At 43.9% G+C, this 20,034-nt stretch overlaps 1 protein-coding gene across 2 annotated transcripts in view; it reads right to left on the minus strand.

Moving 5' to 3' along the window:
- The window catches only part of CGNL1 (cingulin like 1), a 170,162-nt gene that overhangs the window by 74,412 nt on the left and 75,716 nt on the right, over positions 1–20,034 (minus strand). For both annotated transcript variants that reach the window (XM_003586570.6, XM_010809305.4), the window contains one exon: positions 12,349–12,561. In XM_003586570.6, the coding sequence (XP_003586618.1) occupies positions 12,349–12,561 (213 nt within the window). The remainder of the gene's footprint in view (positions 1–12,348; positions 12,562–20,034) is intronic.

Below are 20,034 nucleotides of genomic sequence, written 5' to 3' on the forward strand. Positions count from 1 at the left end.
CCCGCAAGGTGCCAGTAGCATCCCCCCAGTTATGACAACCAAAAACGCCTCCAGACATTGCCAAAGGTTCCCCAGAGGGAGTGGGTAGGATCACACCTAGATGGCAACCACCACGCAGACTGTCTCCCCAAGAACTTACAAGGTGGTCACGGGAAATGGGAGGAGGAAGAATTGGTATTTTGGCAACTCATGCACAGAAATTCAATTTTAAATAATATTTGCAATATTACTCCTAAGATGAAATGAAATACAGTACTGCCAGCAAGCAGCAGAGACAAGACCCACATCTTTGGAGAGCAAGCCTCTACTCAGTCTATGGGACCACACTGGGCTCTGGATGGAAGGGGACTGCAGAACCAAAGCCCAGATGTGGCAAGCATGGGGGGACAGAGTATACGTGTCTACCAGGGCCTGAGACTTCTTCAGTGTACTGGCACTAGACTTATCATGGATGACAGTGAGGGTCAGGGTTGAACAGGCAGGTGGCAGACACTCATGCATGGCTGTCACTGTAACTAGAGGGAGGCCATCAGAACTTGTTGGGGGCAGAGGCAGATCAGAGGGTGACCCACCTGCACCAGGGTGGGTATGGTCTGAAGAGGCCAAACCAGGAGAAGAAGCAGGGAGAGGGCTGTGGAAACCATGCAGGCTGAAGATAATGAGGCCTGAACCCAGACAGCGGCCATGGAAAAAGATATCCGAGGATGGAAATGATGCCATGGACATAGAACCCACAGGTCTGGGCAGCAGATGGAAAGTAAGGACCAAAGCAGAGGGAGGCTCCCAAGGACAAAAAGTAAGCATACATCACTAAACTCAGGGCTTCCTCTATGCCTGCCTAGGCGAGGCACAGATCAGCACCTCCATTTCACTGTTCATTGGACAGACTGAGACAGTGTAAAAGGTTTCATATGCTCTTTTTTTTAAAGTTTTCCTCTCATCGCCTCCCCCTCCTTATCCCCAAATGCACTCACTATCACTTTGAGTCCCTCCTGAGATAGTCCATAGGTACGCAAGTATATATGCATATGGCTTCATTTTGGGTTTGTTTTTGATAATAAAAGTAGTATCTGTTTACAACAGAGGAAATAAAGATCAGGAAGGACTAGGAACCTTTTATAAAATCAATAAAAGCAAAGCCAGATTTAGAATCCTGATCTCTGTAAACTATGACTGTTGGCCCAGGTTAGTGCACATTCTGATTCAAGCATACAGAGGACAGTTACTGAGCACTCTGCAAAGCACTGATGATATACAAAGGATAGGATGGTCCCTCCTTCAAAACGGGGAGAATGACACATCACCTAACTGGTACAGTCCAGCAAAACCAGGACAAGACCAGGATGTGACAGGATGCTACAGCTCTGCTGGAGTCAGTGGCTATAAGGAACACCACATGAAAGAGATGGCTTTGTCAAAATGTTGTATCAGTTAGCTATTGCTGTATAACAAATTACCCCAAAACTCACTGACCTAAAATAATAGAAAACATTTATTATCTCACAGACCTTCTGAAAGTAACGCATCTAGAAGTGCTTTGTTTGGTAGTTCTGGCTCAGGGTCTCTAATGAGATTGGCCCAAGATACTGGCCCAGGCTGTAGTCATCTGAAGGCTTGAGCAGGTCTTAAGGATCCACTTCTAAGACAATGCACTCAAACGGCTACTGACAGGAGGCTTCAGTTCTTCATCACATGAGACTTTGCGTAGGCTGCTTGAGGGCCCTCACAGCATGGCAGCTGGCTTTCCCCAGAGCAAAGGATTCAAGAGGAAGCCAGAGTGTCTTTTATGATCTAGCCTTGTAAGTCAGACTCCACCATTCCCTACTGGTCACACAGAGCAGTCCTATTCAACATGGGATGGGCCTACCAAGGAGTAAGAGTCACAGGAAGCATACACCACGGTGGCGGGTACACAGGATCTCAGAGGCTGGCTACCAGAAATGCCCTATCTACCCTGATTTACTTTGATGTTGTAGATATTTGGGTCCACACTGCTTCTTATCTAATGGGTTTAGAGCTTATGACATGCTCCATTTTCTGCTTAGAGTGATCACATAATAGTGCCAAGTTTTTCCACCAAGTGGAAATCTACTTAATGATCTTGGCAAGTCTTTAGAAAATAAGCATCAGGCAGAATTTAGAAGGTCAGAAAGAGAAGATCAGAAAAAGTGTAACACAGACTATATGATTTCTGAGGACAAAATTAGGGCCGTTTTCCTTTGAGATGTTAAAGATGCAATTATTTGCAATATTATAGTGAGTGCCATCATCTTTGCTATCTAAACTAGCTCCTCGGCTTACAGTGCCCTGTTCCGTGGTTTGACCACATCTGCACCTGGAAATGCACCTGGCTACTGGCCCTCAGACAGTGGCCACTGTTTCTGCCTTGCTCACACTTTTGGACTCTGGATGGTGTCCATGAATGATTCTGAGATCTCAGAACATTTGTTCCATTTGGGGAGATAGACAAGTACCTTACTAAGTTTTTCTATTAACACTTCCATAAATGTCTAAAGGTATTTCTAGCACCACGACATTATAACAGCCTTGTTAGAAAGCAAAACTTTCCTTCTACAAATCTCACCACCAGTATACCATACCCAACTTCTCCCATCATCCATGATCCCTATTCACCATCATCTACTTGCTCACGGACAAAGTTTATAAATTCAGAAAATGAACAGCTGGCAAAGAACAAAATATCGCAAACAAAATGGGACTCTCCATTTCCCAGTTCCCTTCCCCTTCTGCCCACCCTTCAGCAGAGAGACACTGGCGATAACCACATTAAAAATGGAAATCGAGGGATCTTCCCAGTGGTCCAGTTGCTAAGACTCCAAGCTCTAAATGCAGGGGGCCCATGTTTGATCCCTGGTCAGGGAGCTAGATCCCACATGCTGCAACCAAGACCCAGCACAGATAAATATATAAATTTTTTTTTTGCAATTTTATTTACTTATTTTTTAATTAACTTATTTTAACTGGAGGCTAATTACTTTACAATATTGTAGTGGTTTTTGCCATACATCAACATGAATCAGCCATGGGTGTACAGTAATACATAAGTAAATATTTTTTAAAAAGGAAATGGAGTGCTGAAGAGACCCCAGAGAACTGGTGCCTCCAATATAAAGTGGCAGCAGGAATACACACCCTACTTGTAAAGACCAGAGCTGACTCCTTGCCACCGAAAGAATCTGCTCACATCACACATACACTCACGCCTATTTAAAAGTCCTCCACGACCTAGAACCTATTATACAGAGTGAAGTGAGTCAGAAAGAGAAAGATAGGTATCTTATTCTAATGCACATATATGGAATCTAGAAAAATGTTTCTAAAGAATTTATCTACAGGGCAGCAATGGAGAAACAGACATAGAGAATAGACGTATGGACATGGGAGAGAGGAGGAGAGGGTGAGATGTATGGAAAGAGTAACATGGAAACTTACATTACCATAAGTAAAATAGCTAGCCAATGGGAATTTCCTATATGGCTCAGGAAACTCAAATAGGAGCTCTGTATCAACCTAGAGGGGTGGCATGGGGAGGGAGATGGGAGGGAGGTTCAAAAGGCAGGGGATATATGTATACCTATGGCTGATTCATGTTGAGGTTTGACAGAAAACAACAAAATTCTGTAAAGTAATTATCCTTCAGTAAAAATAAATAAATTTAAATAAATAAATAAATAAGAGTCCTCCATGATTTCCACTGCTCTTAGGGCGAAGAAGAAAATGCTTCAGATGCACACAGGCTGCATAAGCTGGTCCCTACGCTACTCTCCACTTCCTCTCAGTCCAAACTTCTGGTTGTCCTTCACAGCTCAGCCTCACTGGCCTTCTTTCAATACCTTGAATAGACCATACTCCCACCCACCACCAAGTCCTTTGCACATGCTGTTTCCTCTGCCTGGAACACCCTGTGAGCTTTCTTGGGGAAAAAAAAAAAAAGTGAAAGTCTTAGTAGCTCAGTCATGTCCAACTCTATGGGACACCATGAACTATAGCCTGCCAGGCTTCTCTGTCCATGGAATTCTTTGGGCAGAATACTGGAGTAGGTAACCATTCCTTTCTCCATGGAATCTTCCCAACCCAAGTATCGAACCTGAGCCTCCTGCACTTCTGGCAGATTGTTGACTGTCTGAGGCACCAGGGAAACCTAGTTACTTTCTATTCACCCTTCAGATTCCATCCTCATTTTGCTCAAGGAAGCTTCTCCTCCGTCCCTCCATTTCAAAGCGCTTATCACAATACACATATTTATACATGTGTCTATCACTCCCACTCTTTTCCATTTTATCCCCACAACCCAGCACAGTGCTTCGCACAAATGAAATGCTCAATGACTATGGATGAACTACTTATCGATAGAGAGTCCACAACTGTATCAACAATCCATTCCCAACGGTGAGGACATGATGCTGACTGCTGGTCGTCAAACCTTCTGAGTTATTTATGTCTTGACCTCTGGTCACTCTTTGTCCAAATGGGAAACAGGCAAGCAAGGCCAGGATGAGGCTTTTTACTTCTTCTCCTCCTGATTAAGGAAATGGCAACTCACTCCAGTACCCTTGCCTGGAAAATCCCACGGACAGAGGAGCCTGGTGGGCTACAGTCCATGGGCTCACAAAGAGTCGGACACAATTGAGCGACTTCACTTTTACTTTCCTCCTGATTAAGTTGCCACACTTGCTTTTCACACCACATGTGAATTCACTGTGATTTTTTGGGTCATCCGAGTGCACAGGGTGACCTGAAAGTCCTGCTTCCATCTCCTCTTTCCCAGGAGCTGCAGGAATACATCCAAAGCAGGGATGCAGGGGGTGTGGGTTTGATCCCTGGTCGGGGACCTAAAATACCACATGCTACAAGCTGTAGGCAAAAAAAAAATTCTTTTTCATTTTTTAAATTAGCAATAAATAAAAGGAGTTGGGCACACAGCCAGCAGGTTCAAGACGGGCTACTGCCAGAAACTCTCAGAGAGGTCCTGGGAAAGGAAGTGTCATTCTCATGTCTAATCCTTAAGTATTTTGTACAGAAAAGACTAGGAGGGTGTCAAGTTGCAGAACGATGTGCTGGTTCTCTCCTGACGGCTGCCATTGAAGGCAGTAAGCCTTTCATGATCTCCTACGGGCATGGGCCTCAACCACAGCACTCGTAACTTCATCGTCCTCTTATTTGCACATTTTCTCCCCACAAGACTCTATAAGATCTTTGAAGCGAGAAACCATGGTTGGCCTGACTTGTGTTCTCAGTGAGGGACAGTGGTAAAACACACGCAAATATCTGACGGGAAATGAATGGGCGTGTCAGGGACTCTGACTCTGTCTTCTACACCCACAGCAAGTGACTGTGGCAGCTCAGGTCAAACACCAGGAGCGAAGTGCCAGGATGTCCTTATTGTTCACCAAGACTCATAAGAGGCTTACCAGGACCCATGTGCAGAGCCTCCCTCTGCACATGTCTGGGGCTTTGACGGACGGTTCAAAGCAAACATCCCAGGATGCCACACCAAGCCTCCTGTTTAGCTACTTTTAATCAGGACAGAATGCAGAAGAGTGATATAATTATTAAGAGCCAGTTCAGGGGAGGGGGAAACTAGAGAAAGGGAAAAAAAAAGGAAAAGGAGAAAAACTTTTTTAACCTTGACTCTTTCCCATTTTACTTTTGTTGATGAAGGGTTCTGATTCACTCTAGGCCCATTAGGAAAGAGACATTTTCCCTTCCCTGCGCGCTGATTACAAACCTGCTGCATCCCCCAACATCTCTGCATCTTTGCATCCCCTACTCTCAACAGCTGTCCTTCAGAGTAAGTTGATTATGTGATATGAAAGAGCTAAGGAAATATGGATTTCTACAGTTTCCCTCGCTAACCTGGCTCCCCCTTGGAGAAGACAGAAATGAGATTTTACACTGAATTAGCCTTCTCTTAAGGGAGGCAATTACATTGATCCTGAGATTAGCACTGGTTTTACCATCTGACCCTCTATTGACCTCACGCTTTGAAAAGAAATTGTTCACAGACTGGTAGGAAAGAGGGAAGGAAAACTCCAGATGTGCTGTGGGGAAGACGCACATATTCGTTTTTATAAGTTTGAGTGACATTTCCAAATCATTGAGTGAAACATAAACATAAGGCCATAATCGAAGGGCAGTTTGGAGAGGGGGAAAAAAAGTTTCAACGTTACTGAATTTGAATAAAATTTCTCTAAGGGTTAAAGAATATAAAATGTGGGCATAACATTAGAAAGAAATTATAGTATAAAGAGCAGAACACTATAAAAGCACACAGACTCAACACATAAGTATGTAATATACAACCCTGTAAAGCAACTATACTCTGATTTAAAAAAAAATAATTTTAATGGATAATACACATATTCCCTGATTTCATTCTGATGGTCCTACAGAAGGAATTTAGGTACAACTGTATTACCTTTTCTTTTTAATTTTTTTTTTAACTGGAAGATTTGGGGGATTATAATACTATGCAATTCTTTCAAAATATTCAGAAGCATTTAGTTTTAACCTGCAGGAGTACATCAACTTTTAGTTTACCATTTTTCCTCAACAACAACAAAAATGTATGTAATACAAAAACAGGCTGCTTTTAGAAATTTCTCAAATGTATCATTAATTAAGCCAAATACAATGCTTTTCCCCTTGCTTTTCTATTTCCAGACTTGGCTGCTTGTCTTCAAGTCCCTGCATCTACATCCTCCTTTTTCTCCTCCACTCCTAAGCCCATCTTCTCTGTCCAGTCACAGCCCCCAAGCAGTGTCCCCTTCCCTCGTAGATTCCTCATCATCCCGCCCAGCAACAGGGCTGCCCTGCTTCTCACTACCCAGCTTCCCCTAAAGGCCCCACTGGAAACTTCCTATTCCTGGAAAGGCCTCCTTCCAAGCACCCAGGACCTGGCTTGGTCTCTCTTTCCTCCCTCACCCGTCATCATGCCCCCTGTGGGGTCTCTCCTGTCAGCCCTGACCTGAGGCTCATTCCTCCTCATGCCTTACTTCTCATTCTTCCAACTGCTAATCTCTCTGACTTCTTGGTCACACCTCTACAGAACCATGCCCCCATTAGATCCCTAATAAAAAACAAAGTGCTCCCTTACCACTTAAAATCTACTCATCTGGGACTTCCCTGGTGGCTCAGTCATAAAGAATCTGCCTGCCAACGCAGGGGACATGGGTTCGATCCCTGGTCCGGGAAGATTTCTTATGCTGCAGAGCCACTAAGCCCACACACCCTAGAGTCTGTGCTCTGCAACAAGAGAAGCCATGGCAGTGAGAAGACTGCACACAGCAATCAAGAGTAGCCCCCTCTCTCTGCAACGCAAGAAAGCCTAGGCAGCCATGAAGAATCCAGCATAGCCAAAACAGAGGAAAAAGAAAGAAAACCTACTCATCTGTCATGGCATTAGGGTATTCAAGCAGTCCTCACAATTTCAATCCACCTCATCTTTTCTATTTTAAATTTTTTGTGTTGTTCTTTAAAAAAACATTACTACAAAAGAATCCAACATTTTTTTTAAAAAATTTCAAACATTAGCAAAGCAGAGAAAAGTGAAAGTGAAAGTGGCTCAGTCATGTGACTCTTTGCAACCTCATGGACTATACAGTCCATGGAATTCTCCAGGCCAGAATACTGGAATGGGTAGCCTTTCCCTTCTCCAGGGGATCTTCCCAACCCAGGGACTGAACCCAAGTAGAGAGAATAGTATAATTAACTGAGTCATCACCAAATTTTAACACTTATCATCACATAGCTAATCCTGCTTCAACCATACCCCTACTCATTTTCTCCCCCCAGTGAATTATTTTAAGGCAAATTCCATAAAACAACACAGAAACAGACTTACAGAGAACAAGCTAGTGGTTATAAGGGGGAGAGGCAAGAGGATATTAAGAGGTACAGACTACTATGTATAAAATAAGTAAGCTATAAGGATACATTATACAGCACAGGGAATACACCCTGTATTTATGCTGCTGTTGCTGCTAAGTCGCTTCAGTCGTGTCTGACTCTGTGCAACCCCATAGACGGCAGCCCACCAGGCTCCCCCATCCCTGGGATCCTCTAGGCAAGAACACTGGAGTGGGTTGCCATTTCCTGAAAGTGAAAGGTCAAAGTGAAGTCGGTCAGTCGTGTCCGAATCTTAGCGACCCCATGGACTGCAGCCTACCAGGCTCCTCTGTCCATGGGATTTTCCAGGCAAGAGTACTGGAGTGGGGTGCCATTGCCTGTATTTATAGTCATTTTAAACGGCATAAATCTATAAAAATATTGAATCACTATCTTGTACACTTCAAACTAATAGTATATATCAACTAAAATTAAAAAAATAAAACAAAAACAAAGCAAATTCCAGATAGCCTTCTATTTCAGCCATAAATAATATTAGGTTGGCCAAAAAATTTGTTTGGAGATTTCTGTAAGCTGTCACAGATAAACCAGAACAAACTTGGTGGCCAACCCAATACTTTAGTTTCTTTAAAAGATAAAGACTTTGAAAAACAGTAACACTGTTTCACCCCTAAAAATTCTGTTTATATTATTTCTTACTATCAGTAAATACAGAGATAGTGTTTAAATGCCCCCAATGATTTCTTTTTTATTTTTTTGGTTTTTTATAATTGGTTTGTTTGAAATGAGCGCCAAACACAGTTCATGGCTTAGATCAGTGTCTCTGACTCTTAAAACTCTCTTTTTGTGTCTAACCACTTAACTTCAAGGATTCCCTTGCAGCTCAGATGGTTAGAAATCTGCCTGCAGTGCAAGAGACCCAGGTTCAATTCCTGGGTTGGTAAGACGCCCTGGAGTGACAACCCACTCCAGTATTCTTGCCTGGAAAATCCCATGGTCGGAGGAGCCTGGTGGGCTACAGTCCATGGGATCACAAAGAGTTGGACACAACAAACGGCAAACACTTTAACTCCACTTCACCTTAACTTCTCTTGCTCCACAAGGCTCCAGCCCAGACACACATCTCACGTTCCCACCTAACAAGGTGTTCTTTATGCTGTACTTGGTTCCCCGGTGTCCTCAGCCCCCAGGCTCACACGTCCAAATACCCCTCACCTCTCACAGCTCCCTCCATGAAATCTTTCCTGGTTGCCACCAACACAAGCCATCTCCTATAGCACTTCATTTCTACTTCATTTGGGGCGTTTACTCTTTCCAGTTCTGTAACTAGCAATACCAGGCCCCCAGAAACTCTCAAGGTCCAAAAACCAAGCAGGGAAGTTGGTAGAGGAGCTGGAATTTGACCTGAGTCTCTGAGAAATTTCTAGTCTCTGAGAAATCTGAAAACACTGACCACTGACTATACTTCTTTTGCTCAAGAACTGGGGACAAGAAGAGGGTAAGGATTAAAATAAGATGCTAACAGCTGTGGAAAGTCTTCATTTCACTCCCAGATGACAGTCACACACTGACTGTCCATTTCTGCATGTGGATCCCAGCCACTGCCACAAACTCAAGGAGAGAGAGAGGACATTTCCCTTTCAAAACTGGAAAGAGTGTAAAAGAGTATAAAAGAACACAACATTAAAAAAAGAAGTATGTTATGAAACAACATTTCAAAGTCCTCAACAGTCCTTTTAAAGACTGCATGATAGAATCCTCTAGCAACGTGAAGAACCCCTCCTTCTGTGGGGAGGAAACTGAAGCAGCTTACCTAATGCCCCCAACCACGTTCACTCTGCTGTACAAGGACATCCCCCCGGACCCCCCACAAAGCCCCCAGCACCAGGGAGCTCATGAATTCTCTTCTGCTGAGCAATCAATCTGTTCTTAAAAAGGTGTGGTTCTCTGGGTCTACAAAAACCACTTTTACAGAGTATCTGTTTGGAATACCTGTAAAACATTCTTAATATAATGTGATGGTTTTCACCAAATGTTCTAGAAATTTAAAACTTTTAGTGCTCAAGCTCTGGCGAGGATGAAGTATTTGCTATCTGACAATGATAAAATAGCACTTTAGGAATTTTTGGCCCTGGGGCAGTGGCAAAAATTTAAAAACTGATGCCAGGAGGTTGGGCTGCCTCCTAAGGCTTACCAAGGAAATAAGCTTTCTAAAATAATGCAGTTCCTTAACAAAATGTCAGCTTTTAATCACAGTAGTGGATGAGTCCCTCCCAAGACAGGGAAAGTCTAAAGGCTGGTATATAAATTTAAGAAACAATTTACAAAATTAAAAAATTATATTTAGTTCTCTCTCTTCCGAGTAGTTAATATAACACTACTAAAATCCTATTATATAGTACCCACATATACATAATGTAACAAAAAGGCAGCATCTGTCCATTACAGTGCTATTTTTTTTTTCCATTAAATATGATCCTGCCACATTTGTTCAGCAAACACCTTCAGAAGCAAAAGCTAATGAGGTGTAAAAACACAATCATGATCCTCTTTAAGAAACCGCAGGGAAATGCAAAAGCAAGGCAGAGAAATTCAGAGAGAAACAGTAGTTTCCTAAAAGATCTCCCACATCATCACTGGAGAAAATTTAACCAGAACCACACACTAGGGACTGAAAATCCAGTTATGAGAGGAACTGATCCTCCACTTTCACTCATCAGACACTGCAGAGATGTGATCATGCATCAGACACTGTGTGAGGGACACGGACAAGAGGACAAAAGTCACACACTGTCAGCTTGCAGATGGCCTGTATTTGGTCTGTGTGATCCTTTTTTGTTAATGTGAAGCAGTGCTTAAAAGCCAGGAGCCTAAATCTTTACAGATTATCTCATTCCCATACAACAAAGATACTTCCTCACCTACCATCATTCCCTTCCCTGCTTATAACGTGTGACAGCAAAGGACCTAGAAGCTTCCAATAAAGTCTCCTGCATCCTATGTGTGCTGTAGGTTTAATTTTCCTTAGAGTCAAAACACCACAAACCTGCCAAATATCATTCTCAACTACCCTTCAATGAATAAGCCATGTTAACTCAAGCTTTGATGTAAGGTCTGAAGATAATAAAGACGTGCTGGATCCAAAGGAAAATCATTTTACTCAGCAGCCTGTTGGCGTGTTCCCCAAAAAGCAGCACCACATACAGGCCAAGAGCAAGGACACCAGGCTGCTGCACAGAAAGAAAATGAGATGGAAAAAACAGATATGTCCCTGCAAAGCACTGAAAATTAAATCAGTTTCATTTTTCTCCCTCAAACGAAATCAAATCTCAAAAAGTTAAGACAGGCAAATGAACAAGAGGCTTTTTTCTTAAACTACCTCAGTTATAATAAACCCGAACTATTTTTCCCAAACATTTTACTGTTACACAAACAAATCCATTTTTTACTTCTTGTCATCTGCAATTACTGTGCTGTAATTGAAGATCAGTGAATCACTATGGAGTGTAGGGGAGAAAGGACTGACCAGCCCTGAGCTGTTACTGTAATCACCACAGAATAAACAATATCAAGAGTTCTTTCTTCATCATCTTTAACCTATATATGGCAGAGAACATAAAAAATTTACACTGTGTAATTCCCCTCTTTCCCTAAAGATGGCATGACATTTCAAAACATTTTCCCCTTCATTTCTCCCTTTTCATAATCAGCCAATTCAAGGCCCACACCAAAGACCTCAAAATAATTTAGAATCCATTTGTAGGAGCCAAGAATTCAATTAAGAGAAAAATTATCTTACAAAGGTTTGGGCAATTCAGCTCATTAACCCTCTTGTAACTGTGCTAAGAAAAGAACTTGAATCATCTAACAAAAGGCTTCACAAGTCAGAAAGAACAGAGTGGGGTGGGGGGAAGGATGCCAGAAACACAGGTCCTGTCTGCAATCCTGCCCCATCAGCAAGGGCAGCAATGCCCTAGGAATCCTGGAAGGGTTCTTCTGGGCCTCTATATCTCACCACGTGCCAGAGATTTTAAGCAGTGTCCTTAAATTTTTTATTTATGGACTTAAGGGTGGTCAACAGCATAACTGCTGAGTTTACTGTTTGGGAACAGGGTCCGGATCAACAGGACTTCCCTGGTGGCTCAGATGGTAAAGAATCTGCCTGCAGTGCAGGAGAATCCAGGTTCAATCCCTGGGTCAGGAAGATCCCCTGGAGAAGGGAATGGCTACCCACTCCAGTATTCTTGCCTGGAGAATCCCATGGACAGAGGAGCCTGGTGGGCTACAGTCCATGGAGCTTCAGAGAGTCAGACACAACTGAGTGACAAACACTTTCACTTTTCATCTTCTGGATCAATGATGGGATGAAACTGAGTTTCACTCTGTCATGAAAAGGAAGGCCAACAACGGACACAGGTTTGAGCGAGGTGGTCCTGGGCCTCCTCTGTGCCCTGCCTGCCCCCTCTGGCCAGGACCCACCTTAGTGGCCTCCTCCACACTCTCCCGCAGGGCCAGCAGCTCAGCGTCATACTGCTCCTTCAGCTTGTCCATCTCCCGGTCGTGGCTGGAAACCTCTTCCTTCAGGGCTCCCTTTAGCGCAGTGAGTTCACGCTCCCGCTTCCTCAAGAGGTCTTCCTGCTCCTCTTTGGCAATGAGCAGATGCTGAAGGTCCTGCTTTGCCTGCAGGAGCTCCTGCAGAGAGAACACACGAGTGGGGAGGTGAGGATACAAGCGTTCTGTTGAGCGGCCAGGCGCCTCCACCTCGGCCCCCGCACTCACGGTCACACCCTCACCAGACCTCCCTATTCTCTCCCCCGCATGCTACATACTGGCTTAGCCCCTGTCCTCTCTTTCTCTTCCCCTTCTCACAAGCCACCGTATCCCTTGATTCCACTATCTTAGCTTTCCTGAGATTTAATTTGAGGGAGAAAAGGGAAACTGGTTCCATTCTCGATGCTCTGAGGTGCAAGGCCTGTGTTTTCCACCTCACTTCACTTCAGTGCAATGGTCTGCAGTCCCTGCTAGTGGCCTTCACGAGCTATTGCTTCATTGGCGGGGGCAGGTGGGGGGCACTTGCAGACTTGCTGGCCTCTTACTCCACCCCTTGGAACCCTGAACCCACAGCCCAAGTCCTCAGGATGCCTCGGTTCCATTCTGAGCCCACAGCCCAAGTCCTCAGGATGCCTCTGCTCCATTCTGAGCAGGTATAACAGTCACACATTCCCCACCTTCCCTGCCTCATAACCTCACTGCTCACGAGCAAAGTCACCAAACTGGGGCAGCAAGTTCCACTACCAGTGGCATCACCTCAACATAACTGTGTCCTGCCTAAGCTGGGCACTCCTCTCAGGTCACCGTTCCTTATCAGACCTGCTCCGCAACCCTCAAGCTCAGGCTCCCCCTGCTCCACAGACGTCCCTACTGTGCACTCAGCCAGGACTTGGGCTTGACCACCTAGCTCCTCTGCATGCCAGGCCTCCTCCCTGCCCCAAGCCACTTCACAGACAGCCAGCTTCCTCCTCACCAGCCTGCTCCAAGTCTTTACTGATCAGTCGTCTTTTTTTTTTTTCTTGTCATTTTGTTCCTTTCTGTTTCCTTGCATCTATGTCCTTTTCCTCAGGGGACAAGAATCCTCTCAGTCAAGGGCAAAAACAAACAAAACACACACATAAAAAACCAAGCTTTCCACCAAACTTTTGAAAGTATAATTTCTACTCACTGTGTGTACTTCTTGATCACCCTTAATCTCTTGCAAATGGCTTTTGCTCCTACTCTACTACCCCTGTTCCCTCCAAGGTTGGCCTCTTCATCTCAACATCCAAAGGCCTTTGCTCAGTCTTCACTTTTCTTTACTCTCCTTTGATCCTCTTTGGGGCTTCCCAGCTGGCTCAGTGGTAAAGAACACACCTGCCAGTCCAGAAGACGCAGGTTCAATCCCTGGATTGGGAAGATGCCCTGGAGGAGGAAATGGCAACCCACTCCTGTATTCTTGCAGGAAAATCCCATAGACAGAGGAACCTGGAGGGCCACAGTCCATGGGGCCACAAAGAATCAGACATGACTGAGCAGCTGAGCTCACACAAGCTTTGATCCTCTGTATTCGTACCCTTAGAATTCTCTTTCCCCTGCAGTTCAAAGATACTACATGCTCCTGTTTTCTTCCCTTGGGCCACTTTTTCTGTGACAATCTTTTCTGGCTTTTCCCTCCCTCTTCCTAAAAAGCTAAGATGATCCCTAAGAATGTGACTTCACATTCTTCATTCTTTTTTGGCAAGTTCACCTAGTTTTGTTTTGTTTTCCAACTATTAATTCTACATAAATAACTCCCAAACCTTTACCTCCAACTCTTATCTGAGTTCAGACCTGCAAGACTCGGCCATGTGGATGTCCCTCAGGCACCTACGGAGGCTTATGTCTCTCAGTGGATTCATCAAGTCCCTTCCTCTCTTCTCCCTTTGTTCATTACTCTCAGGGACATCAGCACCTGCTCGGGAGCTCACAGGCTAGGGAGCTTGGCAACGACCTTGATCCCTCTCATCCTTGTCCCTCGTGACTAAATAGTTCTGTAACATCTTAGACCCTTTCCTTCCCCTCTCCAGGGTTAGGCTCTCCTCACCTCCGGCCCAGGTGGTTTGCACGAGCTACCCAACAGCTCCCCCACCTCCAATTTCTCACCTGCAGTCTATGCCATCATCCACAAGGTATCTTCTGTCAGGGGGATCCTTCACCCATCTTGGTCCCATCTGTCTCTGTCTTTCAGAAAACCTCTCAAGACTCAGACACTGTATGACCTACTCCAAGAAGTCTTCCTTGAATCCCCTTCCTGAATACCCAACCTCATTTTAGCTGTGCTTCTCACAGTACTTAATACTTTTACTCTACAATCCTTATATCTAGATTCTATTTGCTTGTCTCTCTCAGCTGGTAAAGAATCCGCCTGCAATGCAGGAGACCCCAGTTTGGTTCCTGGGTGAGGAAGATCCACTGGAGAAGGGATGGGCTACCCACTCCAGTATTCTTGGGCTTCCCTTGTGGCTCAGCTGGTAAAGAATCCACCCACAATGCAGGAGACCCTGGTTCAATTCCTGGGTCAGGAAGATCCCCTGGAGAAGGGAAAGGCTACTCACTCCAGTATTCTGACCTGGAGAATTTCCATGGACTGTATAGTCCGTGAGGTTGCAGAGAGTCAGATACTATTAAGCGACTTTCACTTTCACTCACAAGATTATCCATTTCTTGAAAAGAAAACACATCTGATTTATATTTTTGATGGGTGGATCAGTGATTGCTGGGAGCAGGCCTGTTCTGGGCATATATTAGCATGGGCAGTACAGCAAGAGTCTGGAGATGTCAGAATTCTAAACTCATCCATTCCTTCACTGGTAGTTCATGAGTAAATACACATCCTGTCCTCTTGGAGCTCCTGTAGAACTGGAGGAAGGGCTGTCACCTGAGAACTGAGGTCTCAACAGAGAAAACTATTTTGCATTCAAGACGTGGGTCACTGATGAGGGGGTGACACTATTTGTATCAATTTAAGAATAACTGACAATGGAATTTCCTTCCTTTGCTCTAGGGCAGGGGTCTCCAACCCCCAGGTCACAGACCGATGCTGGTCTGTGGCCTGTTAGGAAGCAGGCTGCACAGCAGGAGGAGGTGAGCAATGGGAAAAAGCTTCATTTGTATTTACAGCTGCTCCCCATCACTGGCACTGTGACCTCAGCTCCGCCTCCTGTCAGATCAGCAGTGGCATTAGATTCTCATAGGAACATGAGCCCTACTGTAAACTGTGCATGTGAGGGATCTAGGTTGTGCACTCCCTATGAGAATCTAATGCCTGGTGATCTGAGGTAGAGCTGAAGCAGTGATGCTAAGCACTGGGGAGCAGCTGCAAATACACATTATTAGCAGAGAAATTTGACTGCACAGAGACTGTAATAAATCTATTGCCTGCAAACTCATATCAAAACTCCCAGATGGGCCATCTAGTTGCAGGAAAACGAGCTCAGGGCTCCCATTGATACTGCATTATGGTGAGTTGTATAATTATTATAAATTATATCACAAAGTACCAACAATAGAAATAAAGTGCACAATAAACATAATGCACTTGAATCAACCCCCCAACCTTGCCCTGGTCTGTGGAAAAACTGTCTTCCACAAAACCAGTCGTGAAAAAGGTTGAGGACCATTGCTCTAGGCCATGTACGTACATTAAATCAGGGGAAAGTGAAAGTTGCTCAGTCGTGTCCAACTCTTTGCAACCCCAAGGAATTCTCCAGGCCAGAATACTGGGGTGGGTATCCAATCCCTTCTCCAGCGGATCTTCTCAACCTTGGAATTGAACCAGGGTCTCCTGCATTTCAGGCAGATTCTTTACCAGCTGAACTACCAGGGAAGCCCCATTAAAGCAGGGGAGCCTCTGCAATTCCAGGGCGGAGCTGCACTGCACAGACTAAGACTTAGTTCCTCAAGAATCTAGCTAGCAGGCATTAGTAAGCTCAGAAGAAACTTACAGAGAATCATCCAGGTAACTAGAGCAACTCTGACTCTTCCAAAGCACCAAACACAAAACACATAAGCAAATTTATGAAAATATACCCCATTCTGCTATTTATCTAAGGAGATGCCTGTGGCTTCCCCTGTCCAGTTCAGGGCTATTAGAAACACCTCCACACACACACACATCACTGTTGCTATTGGCAACCCCTCTAGGTCTTCCTGGAGCCTCCTGCCAGCTTCTTCACAGCAGCCCTTGTGAGCGTACTCCTGTTTCCTGCCCTTACTTTCACACATTTCTCAATTGTTCTGACGATAACGCAGTTCCTCTTCCCACACTTATCTTTTCCAGGATATATCTGTGTTTCATGTTGCCTTTTGTGTACTGCCACCAATGCATGTCAAGAAACTAAGTTTTTATGGTCAATTCTACACCAACACACTGTTATCTGTAACTGGGGGCTGCTGCTTAAATGGACTCTGCTGTACAAATCCAATCAGATTACACCTCACCGTATCACTGAGTAGCACTTGAAGCTTTCCAGGGTAGAGACCAAAAGGCACAGAGAAATTTCAAAAACTTCATCACCTCTGAGGCTTTACTGTCAATTATATCAAGCCAAAGAAGTAGGAGAAAACATATTGCTGCTTTCTGGTCACTCAGTCGTGTCTGATTCTTTGCGACCCCAAGGACTGTAGCCCGCCAGCCTCCTCTGTCTGTGCGATTTCCCAGGCCAAGAATACTGGAGTGGGTTGCCATTTCCTTCTCCAGGGAATCTTCCAGACCCAGGGATCAAACCCACGTCTCCTGCATTGGCAGGCGAATTCTTTACCATTGAGCCACCGATGATACAAGAGTAAAACATATAAATCTCAAAATATATGCAAACGTCCACCAGAGATGCACATGCCAGTCTACAGACTCCCATCAAAGAAAACAGAGGAAAACTCTGGGTACGCAGAATCAGCCCTTTCAAAACCTATACACATCCAGGCTAGCTTCACATGAAGCCACAGGAGATAAAGACCTAGTATAGATGTATATTTGGGAGTGGATGGGGAGGAGTAGAGGGGTTAGGCTAAAAAGACTAACTATTTGTACTAACTACATAATAAGAATTATGCTAAGCACTTCTAAAAATCATAGGAGATGAATACTATTGTTCTTATTAATTAAAAAAAGAACTGGAGTTCTGAGATGCTATTAATAACATGCCTAAGATCACCTAGCATATAAGTGATAGAGCCAAGATGAGACCCAGACTGGATAACAATGCTGGTTCCCTTCACTGTACAGCCTCTGCAGGCCTGACAACAAAACTACATGCTCCAGAGAGGCTGAGGAGCAAGTGGTGTGGCTGTGCTCTGTCTCTCGGATGCAAGTGAAAAGGGTACTAGATTCAGTTGGAAGTGCCTAGAAGGAGGTCTACCTGTTTGAACTGAAGCAAAGAAACCTGCCCAGAACCTGAAAAGACAACAAGGAAAGTTGAGAAGAAAAGGAAGCATGCTCTGGGAGCTGGCTGTTCACAGCAACAGGCCAGAGGTGGTCCTGACAGGAGGGCCACAGAAAGACACAGACCAGAACATCCAGAGCCACTCACAGGTCCACAGAACATCTTCACAGACCACCTACCCATAGGTATTCCATGTCAACAGGAGAAAGAACGCTGATCTAGACCCTTTGCACAAAAGCTTCCACAGAAGCCCTTGCTCACTGAAAAGACAAGTAAAGGTCATATATCAAAACTACAGCTGACAATCCAAAAATCAAACATAAAGAAAAGAAATGGAAATTCCATGACAGTCCAGTGGTTAGGACTCCTTGCTTCCACTGCAGGGAGCACGGGTTTGTTTTTGTTTTTGTTTTTTTTTGCAATTACCTTGCAGAATTATTAGAGGGCATTAATATTCTTAGATAATATTATTAGAGGGCTACAAACATGGATAATGTATGTAACACAATGCCTTGCATGTTAATAGATGCTCAGTAAATGATTATCACTGTCATGAAATTGAACTATAATAAAATATATTCAGCAATGACAGTCATCTTAATTATTTATAGTGGTGGTGGTGGTTTAGTCGCTAAGCCGTGTCTGACTCTTGCAGCCCCATAGACTGTAGCCCACCAGGCTCGTCTGTCCATGAGATTTCCCAGGCAAGAATATTTTAGTGGGTTGCCATTTTCTGCTCCAGGGGAATTATTTATAGTACTTTTAACAAATTTATATCATTTTTTTTTTTAATTTAATATATTCCTTACAAATTTAAGAAACATGTGAAATGTCATGTATGAAACGAGATGCCAGTCCAGGTTCAATGCACGATGCTGGATGCTTGGGGTTGGTGCACTGGGACGACCCAGAGGGATGGTATGGGGAGGGAGGAGAGAGGAGGGTTCAGGATGGATTCTTAAATTTGTAGGGAGCACGGGTTTGATCCCTAGTCAGGAAACTAAGCTCTCACATGCTACATGGTGTGCCCTCCCCTCAAAAAAACGTACAGCTGACAAAGAATTACGTCATTTTTCCCACAGAAAGATGGCCTAGAAATTGCAACACAGCTGGTGAGAATCATCATTTTCTTTACTGTGTATAATATTCAGTAACATCACTTCAAAATAAGCTTATACTTATGTTAGAGATGTTATTTCTGAGCAGCAGTCTACCCCTAAACCAACAAGATTTCATAACCAGAATATTTTACTGATACCTAAGTACTTGCATCTTGGTAAAGGTCAGGGATAAAACACCACTGGGCTTCCCTGGTGGCTCAGACGGTACAGCGCCTGTCTACAATGTGGGAGACCTGGGTTCGAGCCCTGGGTTGGGAAGATCCCCTGGAGAAGGAAATGGCAATCCACTTCAGTACTCTTGCCTGGAAAATCCCATGGACAGAGGAGCCTGGTAGGCTACAGTCTATGGGGTCGCTAAGAGTTGGACACGACTGAGGACTTCACTTACTTACCAAAACAAAGGGAAACATACTCAGGGTCAAAGAAATGACTGACTACTTGAGCTATAATTATTTTTGTATCTTAAATTTTAAAAGAAATTCAAAACCATCAGTTGGTTACTTAAGAATAACACAGTCATTCTATTCTTGGTCAATTAATATCTGGCTTATCCTAAGAGAATAGGCATTTTCTACTGTCTTCCTTTCTTCTTTCTTTCATCTTTTTTTTTTTTTAATAATGATTCTATCCTTTTTTCATAGTGACTCCATATAGAGGCCCAATGTCATTTAACAGAATGTACAGTATTAAAAGATATTTCCTGAAAAATCTTGTTCATTATGCAGGCCTCACAAAATACAGGGCCTTCAAGCATTTCCAAGCATTCAAAAGCAGAAGCGTTTAATGTTCACTGAGTTTAAGAGTCTATTCTAAGCCAAGTCCAGTGGAAAAGTTGGCTACAACTGTAATCTGTTATCAGATTCCCCCTGGCCACTTTTTATTAAGATATGAAGAATAAACTGAAAGTGATGAGGAGATGGGGTCTATTTAATTTGATATAAAAACCATAGATCATTTTTTAAATGTCACTGACATATCAAAGGAAATTGATAAAAATAGTGAGGACAATTTTCCAGATGGAGAGAAACCCATTTTAGCACAGAGAAGCTCACTGTGTCCAAACTTATCGTGCAGAAAGGCAGCGGTAGAAG

Source organism: Bos taurus, chromosome 10 (genome assembly GCF_002263795.3).
Source record: "Bos taurus isolate L1 Dominette 01449 registration number 42190680 breed Hereford chromosome 10, ARS-UCD2.0, whole genome shotgun sequence".
In the NCBI taxonomy this organism is placed as follows: domain Eukaryota; kingdom Metazoa; phylum Chordata; class Mammalia; order Artiodactyla; family Bovidae; genus Bos; species Bos taurus.